Source organism: Triplophysa dalaica, chromosome 19 (assembly GCF_015846415.1).
Source record: "Triplophysa dalaica isolate WHDGS20190420 chromosome 19, ASM1584641v1, whole genome shotgun sequence".
NCBI lineage: Eukaryota > Metazoa > Chordata > Actinopteri > Cypriniformes > Nemacheilidae > Triplophysa > Triplophysa dalaica.
Window position 1 is genome coordinate 7,749,607 of NC_079560.1, and position 21,959 is coordinate 7,771,565.

Genomic DNA, 21,959 nt, shown 5'->3' on the forward strand with positions numbered 1-21,959 from the left:
TGTTTACTTGGGGCAAAACCATGGTTTTACTACAGTAACCATTGTTTACTGTGGTTTTTACATAAAAACATGGTTTTCAAAACTTCAAAATTTTGTGATAACCATTGTTTTACTACAGTAACCATGTTTTTTTCCTTTTAACTGTAGTAAAAACATTTTTCTTCAATGTAATTGTAGTAAAACCATGGTTAGAACACCCTGGAACCATGGAAACAGAATCATCTTGCAGAACACCGAGTTAGCCACGCCATCTTATTTACTTTCCGCGGAATATTCCGTCACTCCGCCCAGCCCTAATGCTTGACATTAAAAAAAAAAGTGTAATATCGAAACCATTGTAGCCTGTCACATATCAGTGTCACGACTGGTGTGAACAAAAACTGTAAATAACATAAAAAAGATCAAAAGAAATTAGTTACGTATTGTCTGGTGTGGAGAAGACATGGTGTAAGAGCTAGATTCTTTAAGAATAAGTCTGCAGTGCTTACTATGTCTTTTTTCTTTGGTGGATTCCATTCTACTTTCAGTATTTTCACAATGTCTTCATGTAGCGTAGGAGGCAAAGGTCTTGACAGTTCTATTCTTTAGTTTATGACTCAGATTAAATGGGTCTCAAGGCAGCAATCGTCAAAAGTGTAGCTGTTAGATTTACTACCACAGTTCATTTTTAACTATCTCTTATTTGCTGTTTCTCAGTTGTTTGTGTTATTACAGATACATTTTCCTTCAATGTTCTTTCAAATTTGAAGAGTTTGTGGGCTGTGTGACATACTCTAATGCGATTACAGCTATTAATAAAATGAAGAACACTATAAGTATATTATATATATTATACACTATATATATTTATTTATTTTTCAATAGTTTAAAGGGATAGTGTAGTAGAGTAATTGTGAATGAGCGCCAGCTGTGCGCACACCGGGCTCGAATCACGTAGGAGATGGGAGCATATAAAAGGAACGAGCGGCCGGACCGTCGAAGAGAGAGGACCGGGCCCGAACTTGTGTTATGTTTGTATTTGTATTTATATTATGTTTTGTTCGCCGGCGGTCGTCCGTGAGGGGCCGCCGGTTGTTATATTACTTTATTAAATGTTTAAATGTTTGCCGGTTCCCGCCTCCTTCCTTCCATTTTATGGAGATTTATTACAGATAGTTTATCCAAATATGGGAATTCTGTCATCTACTTGAAGTATATTATTTCTCACTTCCATAGAATGATATGTTTCACAGAACTAATTTTTTCCAGATGGATTGTAAATCGCACTGCTAAGCTTCATAAAGCCCAGAAAACACCATTTACACAAAGAAGTAATTTATACTTCTGTGTTGTACTCCTGGAAGTGAGTATATGATGACAATATTTCTTTGTGGTTGTACTGTCCTTTAAAAGTATCCTTATATATATTTTCTTTGTTTCTCCTGAAAATAGTATATGGATATTTTTATTGGCTTTTGTCTTTCTTAAAGTACGTCATGTAAGCAGTAGTTTATTATCCTCGGTCATATTTTCTCGATGGCCGTGTTGTTTCAGCATTTCGTGGCTGCTATGACCCTCAAGCAGCTCTCGCTCACCGAAGCGTTAGCGTGTTAAATGTGGCCCCTGAACTGTTTTGTATTCAGGTTGGGCTTTTGGCTGCCTCTGCCTGCATGTGAGTAGCCGGCACGTGGTCGATGCTCACGTATTGCAATTTACCACAACCTGTGAAAGATCCAGTGCCCCACAGAGCCGTGACCATCTGAAGCAAGAATGTTAGCTGTCGTCTTTAAAGCCTTGAGTGAGGAAACAGACCACCAGTCTTACTGAAAGTAAACCCAAAAATAAAACGTCTGTCATCATTTATTCACCCCCTTGTCATTTTAAACCCTTTTGCTTTATTTTTTCTGGCAAACACAAAAGAAGATATTTTGAAGAATGTTTAAAACTGAGAAATGACGGTACCCAAAATACCGCCTCAAGTGCTGGGTCTCTCAAATTGTTTTGATTGCTTCATGTTTTATTTATATGTTTATTTTTGTTATTTTGTTCAGTCTAACGTTTTGATTCATCCTGTTCCGCTTTTATCTATCTAGCTCTTGTGAACTGAACCTCTTATTTTTGAAGCCTCATCTCTGGTGTTTATATCCACCTTGGATTATCTTTCGTGGCAGCTGGCTTGTTACGTTGCATTCACCTTTGCAACCAGGTCAACCTTGCGTACATTTTACAATATTTTAAGCTCCAAAGATGCTGGATATTAAACGATTAAAGGTTAAAGCTACTGCGATAAAACAGCTCAAAAATGTACTTTACTACAGGTGCTGGGTTTGTGTGGGTGCACGGCACGTGTAAGCAGCGGCTAAGGGGTTATGAGATGTGCGAGTGGCCAAGTCCTACTTATTTGTCAATTGTTTAGTGAGACTCCTCATTAGCACTCTTACCGGTGCAAGCATCTCTCGCGAGTCGACACCGGCGCCGCACTGCTTGACCTAAGGCCGCTAATGAGAATCAAAAACGTTATTTGCATCCACACCAGGCGCAGTGGGAACTGAACGAGGTGGTATGTGTTTTCCCCAGAGGACACTGGTGGAGGGTCAGGGATGGAAGCACATCTTGCGCCCTACTGAGACAAGTATAATCTCCTTATCAACGCCTCCAGAACTTAGCGATGCTATCGAACGGCCAGGGGGACCGAGGGCAAGGAGCCGGCTGGTATCTCACGGCTCTTTTAAAGGGTTCATTTATTGGGCTGTGAGGGAGTTGAGTCACTTAAAGAGACGGTGATTTGGCCGCAACCGGCAGTGAGGGTGTGCCGCTATAGTTTTAGCTGTCTGTTAGACAAGTCATTACTCTACCATCTGGAAAAAAAGAGCATCCGTGGAGACGTAGACACTGCTCATCATACTGCTTTTACGGACACACTAAAAAGACGAACTTCATCTGAGGCAGAGAAGCTCTTTGTGTAGCCGTGTTTCATAGGAAGGGCATTTTGATTGGACAGGCTTTTCATCAAAATGTGAGAGAACACTCAACTATCAGCAGATACAGAACGGACGCTAAATAAAATAGAAGAATCTTGACCCTGGGTTATGTTTTGAAGTGTTTTTTGCTCAGTTGGTCAAACTGATTAAATCCAGCTCTTAGAAACGACAGATGTACAATGTATTTTGCTGCATTGCGCACATATGGCAATGGCTATAATACTTCGTGTTTAAGCAGAGAGCATCTTAATGTCAGGTTTACACCGAGTTTAAACAAATATCTTTGTCTTGTTTTTTCGTAAAAAAAACAAACATTCCTTAAACAAGATTGAATTACCTGATAAGTTGACTTGTTTATATTAACAAGTGTTTTTCGAGAATGCACAGTATGTTTTCCGACTGCCAGCTTTTTCTCATTTGTTTTTGCACGTTTATGCTGAAATCAAATGAAAAGTTCTGCCGGTGCCACAAATCACATTACATTTGTATTCAGTGCCTTTTAATATATGCATTAGGTTTTCAGAAAACAAGCTTAATAACTTTTGCTTAGCAGGTCATTTATCTTCTTTTATTGCGTATTTAGTTTTTCCTTGGACCAAGATTTAGATAAAGAATATCATTTTTTGCGGTTTTATTTCAGACTAACCAAACTGGCTGAGTTATATTTGACCCAGTCTGTGAAAACCAGCTATTTACATGTGATTTACAGTTTAATACATATACATAAACATGAACATTCTGTGTAAATGTCACTTGGATATCTTTAAAGGTCCAATGTGTATTTTTTTGAGGATCTTTTGACAGAAATGCAATATAAAATACATAACTATGTCTTGAGAGGAGTATAAAGACCTAACGTAATGAAGCATAATGTTATTATCGCCTTAGAATGAGCTTTTTATATCACCTCGGGTCCCCTTGCATGGAAGACTCCATGTTACTGCTCTACAGAGCACATACTTATTTACATAAATACGGTGTTTCCTTCAGCAAAGAGGCGGAAACATGACAACATCATAGTCCTGTGTCAGCCACCATAGTGCTTTGAGAGTGAGGGGTGGAGTGAGCCATTGGTTACAATTTGCAATCTCACCGCTAGATGCCACTAAATTTCTTACACGGGACCTTTAATATGGACTGAGTATGACCATGTCTAAGATTTGAAATCAATCAAAAGAATGGTTAATGCATATTATTTCATAATTCGATTCTGACACTTAGCCTGCTTTTCACATGAAGGGTCACATATAATCAGCTTAAGGCAGATCCACATTAGACCTCTAGTATAAAATAGTTGTCCCGATGAGCCCCTTCACCTGCTTGCATTGTTTAACCATGGTCGATCAGATAACTTGTCTCCTGCTCTGAGCAAAAAAAAGAAAACAGCGTAAAATCAAAGCGGAGATGAATGACTTGGCCTCTAACGGTGGAAAATAATTCATCAGCGACGTGCTGGCTTTGAAGATGTCTCAGAACATGGATTGAATGCCATGCTTGCTCGTGTGTCAATAGGAAGCACTTCGAGCACGATTTGGCACGGTCTGGGTCTAAAAATGATGGAGCTCTGTGAAGTGCAGGACGTTATTAACACAGCACACTGAAGCACATTATCAAGATGCCTTCTACAGGGGCTTAGGGAAAAACAATCACTTACCGTCTGCCTACCGCATATCCCATCAATCATGTCACAGTTGTTCCAGGCTGAACAATTGACTTTTTCATTTTCCTCCTGCTTGTTTTTACTCTTGTCTTTCTTGCTACTTAGTATTTTTCTAGATTAAGTTAGAGCAGGGTTCTGTTATATGTTAAGTGTATGCTGGAGGTTGGTGTTGTTTAAAGAGTACATATTACGAGATCATGTAAATTGCATTTTATACATAGTGTAATGTTGCCATGTGTGAACGTAAGCATTCTGCCAAGTTGTAAAGCTGAAAGACAATGAATAACAAAGTTATGGCCTTGGAAAAAGGAAGTTGACTCCGAATCACGGAAACGAGTCATGCCCTAGTCCGATTCGCAAACCGGTGCTGGGTTACGTCACTACATATCGTCCCCACCTACGTTTTGCTAAGACTGCCCGGGAAAACTTCTCTCTTGTTCCCCAAATACTGTACCTTGTTCGCTGTAGACCGATCATAGCAGACTAGACCATCTGGCCAATCAGATCATAGTAGCCTGGCGGAAAGGAGGGGATTCGACGGATGATTCACCGAACGAATCATTTGAGAGTCAGTCAAGAAGGAAGGTAATAACTGCCTATTATAACAAAAGAATAGTGTTTTGACATCTTGTATGTGCGTAAAGTTATTGTTGGACACTAGATAAACCAAAATAGGACCTTAAAAATCAAGGAATATATTTACTCTTTAACCTGTGTGAACTTTAAACACAATGCAGTGATGATGTGCGGTAAGCTTGTTTGCGTTTTGTCTGTTTTGTCGTCGTCATTTTTTATCAGATCTGGCCATTATTTCAGACCCAGTTCACCCTGAACACAAATAATTTTATTTCGAAGAATGTTACCAATTTTCAGTTATGGGACATCATTGACCACCATAGTAAAAAAATAGAATGTGAAGAGTCAGGAAAGCAAACAGTTCTGGGGGACATATGACTACCATTTTAATTTTCCCTACTACGGTAGGCAGTGGTGTCCCAGAATTGAAAATTGCTAACATTCTTCCAAATATCTTCATTTGTGTTCAAAACAGCAAAGTAATTTATACAGGTTTGGAACAACTTGAGGGTGAGTAAATGATGACAGAATTTAAATTTTTGGGTGAACTATCCCCTAAAATTTGAATTTAAATACAAAACACACACATATTAAAGATTATTATTTTTTTGCATACAAAATATGTTATAAATTCAATATTTTGCCATTTTGATTCTCTACTTGCACTTCCTTGGTCGCCTGAACGCTGTGTTTGAAACGGAGCTGTTCTCATCTGTGGCAGCACACTGAAGGTCATTGATCCATTGAATGGCTTATTATTAGACTGGGAGGGATTGTGAAACAGAGCTGTTTATATTCTGTGATAACATTTGCTTTAACATATTGCAGGCTTTAGCTGAAAGATTATGTGTGCTGGAGAAGAATGATGTGGGAAGAGGCTTGAGAAAGAATTAGAGGAGGCAGATTTGCTTGCACCAGGTTTCAACGCTGTTGATCCAGTGTTACTCCAGACAGATCCCCTGTTCTGTGCCTGACTGGCTTTGGTTTTGAGAGAATAGACGGGTTGTGAAATAAGTGGAGAGATTCACAGTACATCTGTAGATGCATATAAACAGTCATTTTAGTCTGAGCGTGCATACGAATGTCACTGTTCAGAAATGGAAAGCACTTGTTCTCCCTCTGCCTATAAAATAAATAAATAAATGTTTTGTCTTCATTTACTCAGTTGTTCCAAATCTGTTTACATTTCTTTGTTCTGATGAACACAAAGATATTTAGAAAAAATGCTTGTAACCAAACAGTTCTTGGCCCCCATTGACTATCATAGTAGGACAAATGATAATGCAGTCAAAAGTGCCCCAGAACTGTTTGCTTTCCCACATTCTTTAAAATATCTTCTTTTGTGTTCAACAGACAGAAAGAAATGTATAAAGCAAGAACTGTTAAATAAATGAGAAACTGCTTAATTCAAGCTTGAAATAAACAATGGAATTTTTGTGTGGATGCTAAAATATAACATTATAGTTATCTTTATAGTGTGATGGGACTAGTTTCATTACCATGTATCATTATTTGCTTCTTTCTTGTCAGTTGCAGATTGTTTAGGGCAGTCGGTCTCAAACTGGGGGGGCAAGATGGGTCTAGGGGATCCACACATTTTATGGCATTTTATTAAGTATATACATTTATCATACATTTTATGCAATCAAACATCAGAACAATAAGAAGAATTGATGGAACAGCATTGTATAACAGAGTTTGTTTTTGGTTTAATTATAATTCTTAGTTAAAAGTCTTTGTTTGGGGGGCCGCATAGCGATGCATCCTACACAAAGGGGCACTTACAACAAAAAAGTTTGAGAACCAATGGTTGAGAGGGATAAGCATTATTATACTATTCCCATCAAAAGTACACTTACACTCTTAAAAAAGTTGCTTCACAACATCTGAAGAATCTTTTTTACAAAGTGTCACACTTATCATTAAATGATGAAAGATGGTTCTTCTACGCCTTCCATATGTGAAACCTTGTGTAGCAGCTTTTTTAAGAGAATATATAATCACAGTCCTATTTTAATTCAAATAACATGCAATGCACACATGGGTATTTGTCAATGACTGGCATTCCAATTTTTTGGAAATCTGAAGAGCTTTCCGCGGAATTCCGTGTGGGCCTTCTGATAAGAGATCTAATTGAAGCAGCCTCCTGCCTCGCAAGATAAAATGAGTGACGTGCAATCTGCGCAATGATTGCTTTTGAACATGTTCATTTAGTCACAACTTTTCTTTCTTTTTAATTTGCATATTTATGGAGATTTAGGAAAATTTTGTCGTCTGTTCGAGGCCCTCTTCGCACAACAAATCTGCACCCCCGTAGGAACGTAGGTAGAGGGAAAGAGCACAGCTTTGGTGTATATGAAGCTCTTGTTGTGCCTTTATCTCTTTCCCTCTGCTTTTTACTCACACACAGACATTATTGCAGTTAATTATCGTGCACCTATTTGTCTTTGCTTTTCAGAAAACGACTCCCGGGAAAATTGAACCCTTGACGGCGCGATTCGAAATAGCATCCTGCTGGATGCTCTGGTTGTTAGCGCCTTCTGTGTTCCATCGGGACCATCTTCAATGGGGGGTGGGCATTGTAATATTGTGATTAGGACAGATTAACCGGGCGGTTCTTTGATTATGAAGCCTACTGTGCTGTCTGAAGCCTCTATAAGGATGAATTTTTTTAGTTCGGCGGGCTTAGAAATGCATAATTTTTTATTGATTCTCTTGGCGTACAGCAAGCATTAGTGTGCTCCCCTTCCTTCAGCTGCTGTGACTCCTCTCGCTGGACCTTGTGTTTGATTTAACATGATGCTTAAGACATCGTCAAGCCCTTTTTGACGCCGTCATGCGTAAAACTGCGCAAAGGAAGGTGCATTAAAGGGTTACTTACCCAGGCAATGCACTGTTTTTAAAGGTCCATCCACACAGATTTCACGCTAGTTATAGCATGTACCGCAGTCATGGCAACAACCGTGGAGAAGCACTCACCGTTGGCATGGTTACAGGTCACAATTCCTCCGTGGCATGAAAACACAGACAAAGGGATATTTCTGCACTGATGAAAAACACACAGAGGATGTTTCTGTCCATTTACTTTCATCTTCCTCCTGTTGGCTCACTGTTTTAGAAATAATTTTTTTCTTTTGGAATTGGAGCTCTGTCTTAACGTTAGCCATTCAAAACCACCTTCAGCAATGGAAAGACTTTGTCATGGTTTAAGATTTGGTTTCGATTAAAAAAATCTCTGGTAATTCTTGGAGATTTTTGTTTGATTTCTCAAAGGTAATATTGTTAAAACATGGTTTAATAAGAAAAATGTTAAAAAACAAAAATTGTCATAATTTATTCACCCATACGCAATAAAATATACGTATGACTCCGGTGTGTAACACAAAGAAGATATTTTGAGAAATGTGTATGGGTTTTGTGTCCATAAAGTGGAAACTTTTTTAACAATATCATCTTTTGTGCTCTGTAGAAGAAAAAATGTCATACAGGTTTGGAATGACACGAGGGTGAATAAAGGATGGAAGTCATTTTTGGCAGGACAATCCCTTTAATCTATTCCTGTAGGTTATGTATATGTAGTAAAACCATAGTAACAAATTGACTATGGTCTCACTTCAGTAATAGTTAGAAAATATAAAGAGAACATAGTAAATCAAATTAAATCGTCAATCCACCAGAAAAACTTTAACTAACATGTTATGTTAGACTAAAAATAAAATGATAATTTATATAAATTAATAAATGCTTTTTTTCCTAAGGGTATGTACATTTTTACTTATATATACATTATTTATAAATATTTTATTTATATATTACTCATATTATTTATTTATATATGATGTATGGTTACTATATAACTATATATGGTTATTTCTATATTATATATTCTTTATCAGTGCAGTGAATGTGTGGCTTGGTTTAGGAATGGAGCTAGTAAGTTTTCTCTGTGTTTATGCAGTCTGACTGACTTCATTCTTCAGTAATTTATTTTTTTATGGCTGCTTGTATTTGACTGAGCAGAGGTACCCGAGCACTTTCACATTCGACAGACCCGCACTGCCTGTCTAATACGCTTCAGGGTGCGTTGGTGAAAGGTCAACCCTGCCACATTGTTTTGATGTCGTCTTATATTAGAAGTCATCTGTGTGGATCTAGTTCACCTGGACCTGTGTCTTTCTGACAGCATCTGGATGAAGTTTCATTTCAATTCATTTCAATAAATCATAAACATACAATATCTGGGTTTATCATGTGCCCGTGAGGACGCTGTAACAAGTGAACCAACTCAATCTGTTCGAAGCACAAACCTTACAGCTAGAAAGAAGGTTGTTGATTTTGGCAATATGGTGTGTCGAGATGTTGCTAACTGGAGTATGTAGGGGGTAATATTTCCAGCCGTACATCTTTAGGCAACACATTCATCTTATGTGATTCAAAAGGAACAGCTCTCGAGTGAGACAGCAATTCTAAACAATTGATGGCAAGCCCGCGCACGAATCAGATTTGATAGCCCACAGTTAAGATGCAATTCCTCTGTTTTACTTTTCATTTCGCAAGGATGTGTCTGTCCTTTCTGTCAGGCCTGTCTGATTTCTGGAGGGAGGACAGATTGGCAGGAAGGGCCAGAATGATTGAGCGTAGCCATGGCTACTGTATGACTGTGTCGCCATGGTGATTCAACCTTATGACTCGATGCACATGCAACATTCAGGATGCTTTTCAGGCCAGATATCCTCAAATAAATGTTTTCACAGAGTATTTACCTCAAGGGTAGTCCATTTTATTTGTATGGTTTAGTGTGAAATTAACGCTTTAGTGGAAGTATAAGAAACATTATGATGGAACACTTCATTTCAGCCTTGATGTTTAGTACACAGATGTTCTACAGTAGGTTGACCTTGATACCAAAATAGATATGTGATGTCTAATGTGATTAAGAATATCACATTTCTAAGAGTACAATCTGCATTTTGTTTAGATAAATTCACCAACTAATCCCCTTTTAAAGCGGACTTAATTGTATAGATAAACATTTCAGGAGTATTCTGACTTATTATGTTTATCTTATTTTATTAGTTCAAACTTGCATTTAATCCACTTGTCAAATACTGTCAATCTAAACTAAAACTTTTTTATATGGTCAGCAGTAGGGCTGCATGATATTGAATAAAAATGGGATTGCGCACAACTCGTGCACATAAAAAAAGATTTAATTTATAAAGTTAGTAGTTGTTAAAATCAATTTAAACTGTATTATAATTTATTTATGTAATTTTTGATTGATGATCAACTTTTACAATACGAAACCAAACACTTCACTTTGTGAAGTATAAAAATTGAGGATGCCAAAGTATAGCGGTACGCACAATAACCACGATATCAAACCCACGATACTGTGTTAATTCTACACCCATGATGATATCCTAAATAATTAATAAATTATAATAATTTGGGCAAAAAAGAAAGCACAAAATAAACAAGACTAAAGATTAATTTGACTGATTTTGTTATTTGTTCATTTGTATAACAAAAATAGCGCTATAGATACCGTGATAATTCTGGCAACGAGTTTTTGATCACAACAACAGTTAAGTGAAAGAGAAAAAAAAAAAAAAAAATTATTTAGATATTGCACACATTGCGATATGCACCGTTGCTATATTTCACTGTTAGAAATTAAATGTATTCAACTTAATGTTTGTTTTTGATGACTAGAAAGAAATACAGATTTTCGTCAGCACCCTTTGAAATAATTGTTTGGTTGATCTGATATTTTCGCCTTTTTAACCAATTATACAAATTCACTGGATGATCAAATCCGACGTCAGCAGACCTCAGTGTTCTGCCACAGGATGAATCACAAAGCCTGCGGCACATGTGCGGTCTCTCAGTCACAGCCGCCTGAAATGAGTTTTGGTTGAGTGCCATCGAATTGGCACCGACTTTCTTATCAAGACACTCCAAACTCCCCTGCGAGTAAAGAGAAAGATAGACTACAGGACTCTCTTCACATATCCTCCCGCTGTTAAAATCACGTCATTCCAGTCAGCTTTAGTGCGTTGTACATCGAGTTTACTGACAAAGAGCCATATGTTCCTTATGAAGTGACAAGACATCATTAAGAGAATGTGCCAGAATAACATAATGCTATCATTATGTCATTATTTGTGCTTTTTGTTTTTGTTTTGTTTTTATTTGTCATTCTGGCAACATTGTCAGTCAACATCTCAAAAAATGCTGGTAAGTCGTTTCTTCAGTAAAAGTTCTGAGCTTGTTTGCATTCATTTCTTTTTGGTTTAATATTATATCTTAGGTTTTATTTTTACATTATGTATTACACATATTTGCTGGTTCTCAAAGCTTTCGTATTGTTTTGGTTGGTCATTTTCATTCCACTAAAGCTGGGTGCAGGTGTTAAGGGGTTGATCCTGGTCTGAACCCTCTGTTAAAAAAATAGTTTGAATCCGTGGTGCTCGACAAGCGAGGGCAAATAAACCCCTTCTACCCCATCACTCACACTTTCACATGGTTTGTTTCTCGTCTTTTTCGTGCATGTCCGCAAAAGCTTTTCGCTTCATTTTGTTATCATTACTTTGCCACAGAAGGGCACAGTTTGAAGTTTTCCCATTTCTTTTTGATTGATTTTTCATTGTTTAGTGCATTTTCGGCTGTATGGCGAACGATCCGTGCGTACCGCTGGAGACGGCGCAGGAACACATGGCGTTCGCACATTGTGCTTCACTCGCAATACATCACTGTCATGGTTTACTCTCGTGTGCCTTGTCGCGTTTCATGAGAGACCTTAATGACCTTTATTTGATTTGGTTTGTGCCACCTGATTCTCGTCTCATTTGATTGTATTCGATCGTGATGTTTTCTCTAGGTCTTCTGTTTTGTTCTTGAATGCATGAATGCTTGACATCTTAACCAACTGATCATGTTCTGATTTTATTTATTTATCGCTAATTTTTTACTATACTGTTAATTTGACCTCTCTACAAGTTTCATTTTGTTGCCATGAGACAGGAATATCATTTACTTTCATAAATTCACTCTTAATAAAAAAGTATAGTCACCTTTTTATAAAAACGTATTGTGGGAACTTTGGTTATATGCAGATTTTCTACACACAAATATATGGTGTTGTGTACCCTGTTCTTATGTTAGCTTGTATTTTGATACTTAAAGTGTAAATCTCTCTCAGTGAGACAGAAACACTTGCGCAGGCTTGGATTGTCAGGCAAGTCCTCAAGCTGCAAAGCTGTAATGAAGTGTGACTTTCTTACGGCAAAGTTCAGTCATGAGCCTGCTTAGCCTGGGGGAGAAAGCGCTCACGTGTTCGACAAACCAAGACTTCCCTTGGTCTCCGGGCAGTTTGGTATCAGAAAAGATAAAAACAGCTGCACTAAGACTGCTTTAGAAGCATAACAGAGAGGGGTATCATGTGATGTCTTGCAGGATTCCTTTAGAACTTACAGTTTCGCTATAATTGGTTTACCTCTGTTCTTCCCTGTAGTCCACTCCACTGCACCTGGCGGCTGGATACAACCGGGTCCGGATAGTTCAGCTTCTGCTGCAACATGGCGCTGATGTTCATGCCAAGGATAAAGGGTAAGGGTGGCTCAAACTGGGGGCCCAAGATTTTGCATTATAGGAAATATGGAAATTCACCAACCCGAAGTCTTGATGTTCCAGCATTGTACACAGAATTTCTTTTTGGTTTCATGAAAAGTTTAAGATTCTGAGTTTTTATTTGGGGAGCCACTAAGCGATGTACTTTACAAAAAAGGGACACAACAACTAAAAAGTTGGAGAACCACTGTTTTATATTAGATACTACATTTTCTACTATGCTGAAAAAATTAAGATATCATTCCAAATAGTCATTTAATCAGCTTTTTTAAATTTATTGACGCCATTCCAGTCCAGTGACTGTTACATATCCAAAAAATTAAACCTCAGGAGTGACAAAGTATGGCAACATGAAACTGTGATGAAAAGGTTATCAGATAAAAAATATAGTTTTACTTTTCCTAAATAAATGTACAAATATTATTGTTGTATTACTTAGAAGTGAATATGAACTTGTTTTCTTTGGAGTATTTGAGGTCTGAAAAAATGCAGAGCATCTTTTCTGTAAAGTAAAAATTGAATGAAAAACAAATCTTTGTATTCTTTATATAAAACTTTTTTTTTTGCAGATTTTACAGATTTCCTGTATTTTTATCAGTCAGTTTCAGACTTTTAATCCCATAATCTTTTTAACAATAGTGTGTATTCAAATTTTCATAAGAGCACATTGTGTTTCAATGAAGTTACAATAATAGTTTTTTATTTTTATTTTGCTGTTCTTTTGATTTTTAGTGGTCTTGTTCCTTTACACAACGCTTGCTCGTATGGACACTATGAAGTTACAGAGCTACTGCTGAAGGTACGAACTGAAAAAGTGCTTGTGGGTGTTGTGTATTTTAATGTGTGACCTGTTGATCACAAGAACTGGTACTAAACTTGAGTTTTTCCCTTAATATATATGTAGGGGCTTATTTGAGTCATTTTTTGTTTCAATAAACATTTTGTAATTAGCGTAGGAGCTTAGGGATGTGTTTAATACAACGTTCATTTAGTTTTTTCCACTTCATTCTACATTAAAAATAGTGCAATTTGACTGTTTTTGGCTGGAAAGTTCCTGTGTTTATTTGCTCAACTGGATCGACTCCAAAGCCTAACGTGCTTTACCTCACGTTCAAGGTAGAAGTTCACCCCCTGAACATCCTGTATTTCTGAACGTTAGATTATCCTGCATGTCCTGTCCACGGTTCAGTTTGTCTCCATGCAAACAGAAGCTCTCCACCGAGCCCGAAAAAAATCCATCGAATATGGCCTTTAACTGGCCTAGATTCCTATTGTTTACAAAACGGCTACATGGGATGCTATACTCACTGTGTGTTCTAGCACGCTCGCTGTGTCAACAGAGCCCTGTGGAGCGGACCACCTGTCTCCTGAACGAAGTCTAGATTCGGGAACAGAGTCGTACACAGTGTGCTCCTGCCCCCAGGAGAGCTTCTCATGATATCAGCAGTTCCTCAGATCAGCTTAAACCCATTGAATCATTAGATCAGATTAAATGGGCTGTGCAATGATCAAAAAGACAATTAAGAATCCCTTCATCATACCCAGAGTAAATGTGTTTCTGAAGCGATATCTCGAGGTTCCTCATGGCTTGGGATTGGTCAGAAAATTGGAAGCGCATAATGATGTCATAAAAATCGTTTTTCTTTTTGATGGACGTGAGAGGCTGTAAGTTTTGAATCCTTATATCTTCTAAATGTTCATTTTGTCAGTGTTTTGGATAACAACAGGTTGTTTTAGTTTATTTTTAACCAAAGTATCTTGCAAATTGCAACTTTAATCCTTTAGTACTATTTACCCTTGCCTTCAAGAGTAAGTTGATGTCGCGCTCCTGGAAAGCTGCCATTTTCTGAAAAGGCGTTGTATACTCTTTTCCCACAGCGCTATTAACTCAGCTTCTGGTGCATAGCAGACTCCCCTGTAGATAGAAATTCATAATCGATCCTAAAACTGCTGTAACCGCTCAAGCAGAACCGTGCAATGTTCCCAACGTATCCGAAAATGAATCAGAGCCTCCGAATTGGTAACTTCCTTGCTTTGTAATTTAGTCCTGATCTCACCTTGAATGTTTTTTCTGCAGCATGGAGCGTGCGTCAACGCCATGGACCTATGGCAGTTCACCCCTTTGCACGAGGCTGCCTCGAAGAATCGCGTGGAGGTTTGTTCGCTACTGCTAAGTCATGGAGCTGACCCCACTCTGGTTAACTGTCATGGGAAGAGCGCGGTGGACATGGCCCCGACCCCGGAGCTCAAAGAGAGGCTCACATGTGAGTACATTTGAACGGTTTGCTATTTTGCTCAAGAGAAATGCAAAGGCATCAGAGCAGGATCTTCCAACACTTCTTACCATAAGTAACATGAAAGCCCATAACACGCATCCTCTTTCACCTTGCAAGTGAGCCAAAAGCCGATCGGTGCTGATTGTTTTTGCCACGTTCCTCTTGGCACAGAGACAAGACACTTCAAGGTTTAAAAAAAGACTGTTTAAAATCTACAGTATTCTCATTCAAGATTATTCAGACGCTGTTGAGGCTGAGCTCCAGCGTGCTGATGAGGTTGGCAGGCGATATTGGCACTTTTTTGTCTGTGAATTCTCCATCTGGCTTCTCGATGTGGGGCGAGTTAGTGCAGTTCTGTCTGAAACCTACTTTGTGAAGATTTTCTTTTATGTGGAATTTGGGTTTGGGGTTTTGAGTTTAGCAGGTGTATGTGTATTTTATGAGACAAGCAATTTCTTTCTTGTTCGCTTGCTTTAGTTGTTTTATTCCTCCTTTTTGAGTCGCTTTGAATAAATATGTCGCGGAAATGAGTAAATGTAGCTGTAGAAATAAAAAAATGTTTTCTAAGAGTCGGCCATTACCATGTCTTAAGTATCTTTTTAATTTAATAATTAATAGGGCTGTCAAGCGATCGATCGTAATTAGTCCTGTCCACAATAAAAGGTTGTGTTTACAAGTATTTGTCTGTGTACTTTGCATACTAATTTGTATTTATAAACACTAAATATACACATAAAAGTATAAATATTTAGGAAATATTAAATTATATATAAACATTTATTAATTTTTATATTTTTCTTAAATATTTAAATTGACTTTGTCTATGTGTTTATAAATGCACAATTAATATGCAAGGGACACAGACAAATCATTCTTTTTCACCCTTTATTAAAAGTATTCAAAAGTGCTTGTCAACGTTGTATTTAATTATTTAAAAAATATTGTCTAGCTTTAGGTGCTGATAATAAGTGAGTCTTGTGATTTGATAAATTAAATAGCTTTTACATTTCTATCTAGTGGTATTTGAATGTTTAATCAAAGCGAGTCAGGGTTTTAATTTTAATTTTTTTATTAGCAGTAATAATATCACAGAAAACTATGTAGATGGATGTTTTTACTGAGCAAAGGGTCACAGATTGAATGCATTTAATGCAAGAATGAGCACACCAAATCCATTCGATCAGGTCAAATGGTTCAGTCATACGTCGCTAATATCCCGACTGTAAATTTTGCTGTCAAAATGCCAGATTGCATTACAGCTGTGAAGCTTCAATTACATTTTTCACACTTTGTCTTATGTGTACCACTGTCTATCTCTCTAAGAACTCTCTCTTTTCCTCCATTCCAGATGAGTTTAAGGGTCACTCTCTGCTCCAGGCCGCACGGGAGGCAGACATGGCCAAGGTGAAAAAGACCCTGGCTCTGGAGATCATCAACTTTAAGCACCCGCAGACGCATGAGACCGCACTGGTGAGCACCTTCTGATTGACTTCAAAGATCATGTAGTCGAGAGATCAGATAAAAGCATATTTTAAATGAGCAGTTCTGTCATATACGCTCATATCCTTATGTCGTTCCAAACCCATCAGATTTTATTTTTTCATATAATAATAATCAATGGGGACCGGAGCTGTCAAGCTTGAAAATATAAAAATAGCTTGGTGTCATGATGTTTAAGTCATAAAAATATCACTCCGAATGTACAGCTAGCGAGCAAATGATAGAATAAAACGAAAGGACATTTAGGGGCGCGCTGTTCCTTCAAGGTATTCTGTAACACTTCTGTAACACTTTCAGCACTGTGCCGTCGCCTCACCCCACCCGAAAAGAAAACAGGTTGCTGAACTGCTGCTACGGAAAGGAGCCAACGTCAATGAAAAGAACAAAGAGTGAGTAACTGTGCCTTTAAGTTGTTCAAGTTCACCCGGTGGAGATTCATACTGAGGTTTTTTCGTGTCTGATCTCCCCTCTGCTTCTCTCTTATCTTGTTTCTCCCTGAGCAGTTTCATGGCGCCTCTCCATGTGGCAGCAGAACGGGCGCACAATGACATTATTGAGGTGCTACAGAAACATGGGGCGAAGGTACATCTGTTCCCTGTGGAGATGCAACACATCACTGTGTTTACGGTTCACACACACCCACACACACCTGACACTCGCAATCCACCTCTCAAACTGGATACTCTGCCTTAAAGGTATAGGTCACCCTAAAATGAAATTCTGTCAACATTTATTTGTTTTAAAGGCGTTTTTGAGCTCGGTGAACACAATAAGAGTAAGAGTAAGTGTATAATATGTCTCTTTTAAGAAATCACACCTTCTTGAGCGCCTCTCCTCAACCGGGAAAATCAGTTCAGTGGAAAAGCATTTCTGTCACATTTAACTCGGTATGCAGTCGAGTCACCACATTCCTACAAGAGGAGGAAAATGAACAATAAACACTGCTAACACAGCAAAAATTCTGCTCATAAGTGTTATTTGCATGCTTATCAGTGCTTTCAAGAATTGGATTCGAGTTAAAAATGTATTATATTACATTCAATTATTTTATGTTTCTAATGAAAGGTATAGTCCAAAAAAAATTATTGAACATTAGTATTAATATGTTGGTGAGTAAAGATTAGTTTTTCTTTTAAAGGAACCATTCCTTTACAAGATGCGATCACCCAAAAATGTAAATTCTGAGAGAAAATATTACAATTTTGAGCTCTTTTTTCCTAAATTAAAGGATAAACAAGAAGATCCTTCCAACACGTCAAAAAACTAGAAACACACGGAGGCCTTTTCTCAATACGGGTTCTTCAGCGGCTTGTGTCCTCATGTTCTCGCTTTACATCGTCGATAACCATCAAAGTACTCAAGAACCCAAGAAAAGGGAACGCATGAAAGTATCCTGATGTGTTCTCGATATCAAGGATGCATCGTATGCAGCCTTGTGCACCTACGGTATCCGCTTGAAGTCCCAGAAGTCACTGCGGTGCGTCCATCCAAGTTCGCTCTTTTGAGGCTGCCTCGCAAGACCGGTCTCCATAAGAACACAAGTTCTTGGAATTGAGAAATGTCTGTTGTATCAAGTAAATGCCAAAGTGCATATTTTATCGCTGTTCTTCAAACCTTTTCAGGTATATTTATAATGATGAGGTTTGACGAGTTTTGCTTTTTCAAATGCACGTTAGAAACGGCTAAACCTCAAAGTAATTTTAGATCGAGCAGTACTTCCTACTGATCAAAGATCCGTAGTTCGCGGAAGAGCTGTGTAAAAAACACAAAATCCAAGCCTTTGCAATTTCAAATCGTCATACATGGGTATAAATAATGTGAATGGCGATGCATCGACCACAGCCCTAGAATTTATATTTTTGGGTGAACTATCACTTTAAAAAGCATTCTGTTTTAGTACCTGATAGCTATTTAGCTATCTCAAGTGAATTTGAACAGCGTCCATGTTTTTCCAGTGATACCAAATAGGTAAACAGATCGCCGCCTCGGTCGCACAGCTGGGCTATGTCAGAGAAAATGGAGGCCATTTACGAGCTACATCAGTCATGTCATTACTTCTACAGTGGAGAGAGGGCTAAAAGACTTCCAGATCAATGAAGCTCTTTCAAAGAGCCAAATCAGATAAGCATCGACTAACTGATCAGGCATTCAGCTCTCGTCTTGGCTGAGAGCATCAGGTCCGATCAGCTATTCTTCAGCTGAGAGACCGGGGAGCCAACGCTCCTGTAAATAATCTCATCTACTGTCTGCTGCTTTTGTTCGGCCGAAAGTGCGTCTAAAGGGGCTTCCCAGTTATCAAACTTGCCTGTCCTACTTTCACGCAAGGTTGTATTATCCACGGGTCCTCTTCATTGATGCTGTTTGGTTATACAGCAGCTTGATTTTCAAAGACGTCCTCCCCTGCTCCCGTGTTCTGGCTCTTCTTCATGATAAATAAACCGAGTTACCCGCTATAACCCGAATTCCATCATTTAATCAACTGCGTCCATCTGTTTCGACATTGCTGGGCAGAAACACTGCCGATTCTTAACTGGTGTTGCGACCCAGCTCGCTGCCAAACTCCAGCGGCTGGGTCTGCATCAGATGTAAGTGACATTAATGGACTGGATAATTAGTCAGGCTGGAGGTTTAAATACAAAAGGCCATTGTAACTAGAGAGTGTTTACAGGCCATGCGGGCACCGGTAAACAGATGGTACTGTAGCATTGTGTTAATAAGCGAGCCAGGACGCGTGAAGAATAAAACCATGTGAAGTAAACTCATGGGCTGATGAGTGTAGGCTGCTTGTTAGCTGAAGAACTCCTTTGCTTTTTATAGGTTTGTTTAGATAGGCAGCAAAAGGATTTTTTCGGTACAACAGACTCTGTTTGTGTTTAGATTGTTTTCTGAATGGCACCAAATACAGCGGGGAAAATAAGTATTTGACACATCAGCATTTTAATCAGCATTTCTAAGTGGGCTATTGACACAAAATTTCCACCAGATGTAGTCATCAAGCCAAATATTGAATTCATGCAAAGAAATCAGAACATTTAAGTTTACAAGTTCAGTCATAATAAATAAAGTGAAATGACACAGGGAATAAGTATTGAACACATGAAGGTAACAAGGTGCAAAATGGCATAGAAAGCCAGGAGATCACCTGAAATCTGTCAGTATTGACAGAGAAACCCTGCCTCCTATCAGTACTAAAAAGAATCATAATTCAAATATTTGTTTATCTATTAACAACCATTTGTATGAATTTGTTTTATTATAAGTTTTGTAATATATCCTTATCTCCATTATGTCTGTTTTATTTTTTACATGACTTCATTATAAATATATATTTTTAAATGTCATTAAAAATGATTTTGTTGATTGTTAAAGCGGGCGTAACACACAGGGTTTCTGCCAATATCATATTAATCTTGAATACCTATAGAGTAATATTGCATACTTTGTATCTTCAAAGAGTATTAGTTTCATTGCATTTATAAAAGATAGATACAGCTTTACGATTATTTCCAAAAACATATGGCGCAAGCAGGGTGGGGGGGGGGGTAGGCTGAAACAAATCACGTGTGCACACATTGTAAACAAAACGCAGGCATTAGTTTCACTCACCACATGCGGTTCATGTCCAGCATCTTTTAGCGCTAGGACGGCTCCATATATCAGTTTCAAACAATCTCCAAATCCAGCGTTATATCCACAGTTTATATAACATTTATAACCCAAATGCAGTGAACAAACCAAAACATGAACTTAGCGAACGTATGCTCTCTCTCTCCTGCTTACAATTGAAAGTGAAGTCTGCACATGCTCCTTCTCCTGCTCTCCTGTGGCGTGCCACATGCTTTTCCGGGAGAATTGTCCAATAAGGGACAAGGAAAGTTGTTGCGAAACAGTTTTATATGTTAAAAAAAAACTTTCTGAAACCTGTACGATCGCTTGGGGGGTGATGCTACGTAATACGCCCAACTCGTTTTTTTGACAAGTTGACCATGTTAAGCATGAGAAGACAACACGTTTAACATTGTAAAGAAGTCCGAATGCATGACACATCGTTGCAGGGCCGCTTTTAATAAAATGTATCCCTTTCAAAGCATCTCTATTAGAGCCTTGCGCATTTACTGAACATGTGCGTTCCTCAACCAGACATAATTCACGCTCACAATTATGCACTTGATCTCTTTCTTTCTTGGCTCCGCTATGTTGACAGTCTTTGAAGAAGCGCTATTGTTTCCCAAGGGCTCGTCTTTTTAATTCATGTTTGTGTTCATTTTAAAACAGGCCAAGTTTACTGCTACAATCCTGCTCGGTGGGCTGCATTCAGATATGCATTTCACTGCCCGTATTTGACACAGCTCACTTCTGTCCAACTCTCTCCATGTGTGTGTACAGATTAATGGGGTTGACACACTGGGCCAGACGGCATTGCATCGAGCGGCTCTGGCTGGACACTTGCAGACGTGCAGGCTGCTGTTGAGTTACGGAGCCGACCCGGCCGTCGTCTCTCTGCAGGGCTTCACGGCTGCGCAGATGGGAAACGAAGCTGTGCAACAGATTCTGAACGGTATGGTGTGAATTTTCGTGTTCTGTGGTGTTTTGGCTTTGATCACCATTACAAGTGTTTATGATTACATTTTTTTATTTTATTTTTTTAGAAAACATTCCAGTGAGGAACTCAGATGTGGATTATAGACTTTTAGAAGCAGCAAAAGCTGGAGACTTGGACACTGTGAAGGTGAGAGATGATTCGGATCTTTTGACTCATTTGCCATTGATTTGTTCATGTAAATTGGTCTGAAAAAGGAAAATTGCTTTAACTTTTGTAAGTGGCAGTGTTACACAAGATACTTTAGAGATTTAAGTACACTGTGCTTTAACATGCAGTACTCTTTGTACGCTGAAAACAATCTCCGTGTAAAATCATCTTCATCCCCTTTAAATCTTTAAAGCACCACTTGGGTTGCAAAATCACAGCACTTTGCAGTAAATTCTCAGACAATTGCTGTCTGACTTCAGATTGTTCGCTGTTAGCTATATTACTGTTGTTAGCTTATACATAATACATTGATGGCAGGGTCTAATTGGTTTTATTTGGGTTCTGTGCCGATTACTATAGTTTTGTAAAAAAGCAAATAAAGCTGCTGTCACTTAGTCTATTGAAGGGCTGTGCGATCTTGTATAATCTGCTGTCTGATCGGCTTTTTAAAGACCATACAAATCTACAAAAATATGTGCACATCCCTAACTTAAAACACATGGTTGATATATATTATTTAGAAAGAAGTATGGACTCTTATTCAACTGTATAAGAACTTGAGATTCTTTCTGAATATCTTGTTTTCGTTTGCATTGTTGAGGGCA

General features: G+C 38.3%; 1 protein-coding gene across 4 annotated transcripts in view; it reads left to right on the plus strand.

Moving 5' to 3' along the window:
* tnksa (tankyrase, TRF1-interacting ankyrin-related ADP-ribose polymerase a) overlaps positions 1-21,959 on the plus strand; it is a 79,220-nt gene that overhangs the window by 38,211 nt on the left and 19,050 nt on the right. For 2 of the 4 annotated variants that reach the window (XM_056731124.1, XM_056731126.1), the window contains 9 exons: positions 11,416-11,436; positions 12,713-12,807; positions 13,561-13,627; positions 14,906-15,092; positions 16,453-16,574; positions 16,902-16,993; positions 17,108-17,186; positions 20,991-21,162; positions 21,254-21,333. In XM_056731124.1, the coding sequence (XP_056587102.1) occupies positions 11,416-11,436; positions 12,713-12,807; positions 13,561-13,627; positions 14,906-15,092; positions 16,453-16,574; positions 16,902-16,993; positions 17,108-17,186; positions 20,991-21,162; positions 21,254-21,333 (915 nt within the window). The remainder of the gene's footprint in view (positions 1-11,415; positions 11,437-12,712; positions 12,808-13,560; positions 13,628-14,905; positions 15,093-16,452; positions 16,575-16,901; positions 16,994-17,107; positions 17,187-20,990; positions 21,163-21,253; positions 21,334-21,959) is intronic. The other 2 variants (XM_056731125.1, XM_056731128.1) reach the window with 1 other exon arrangement.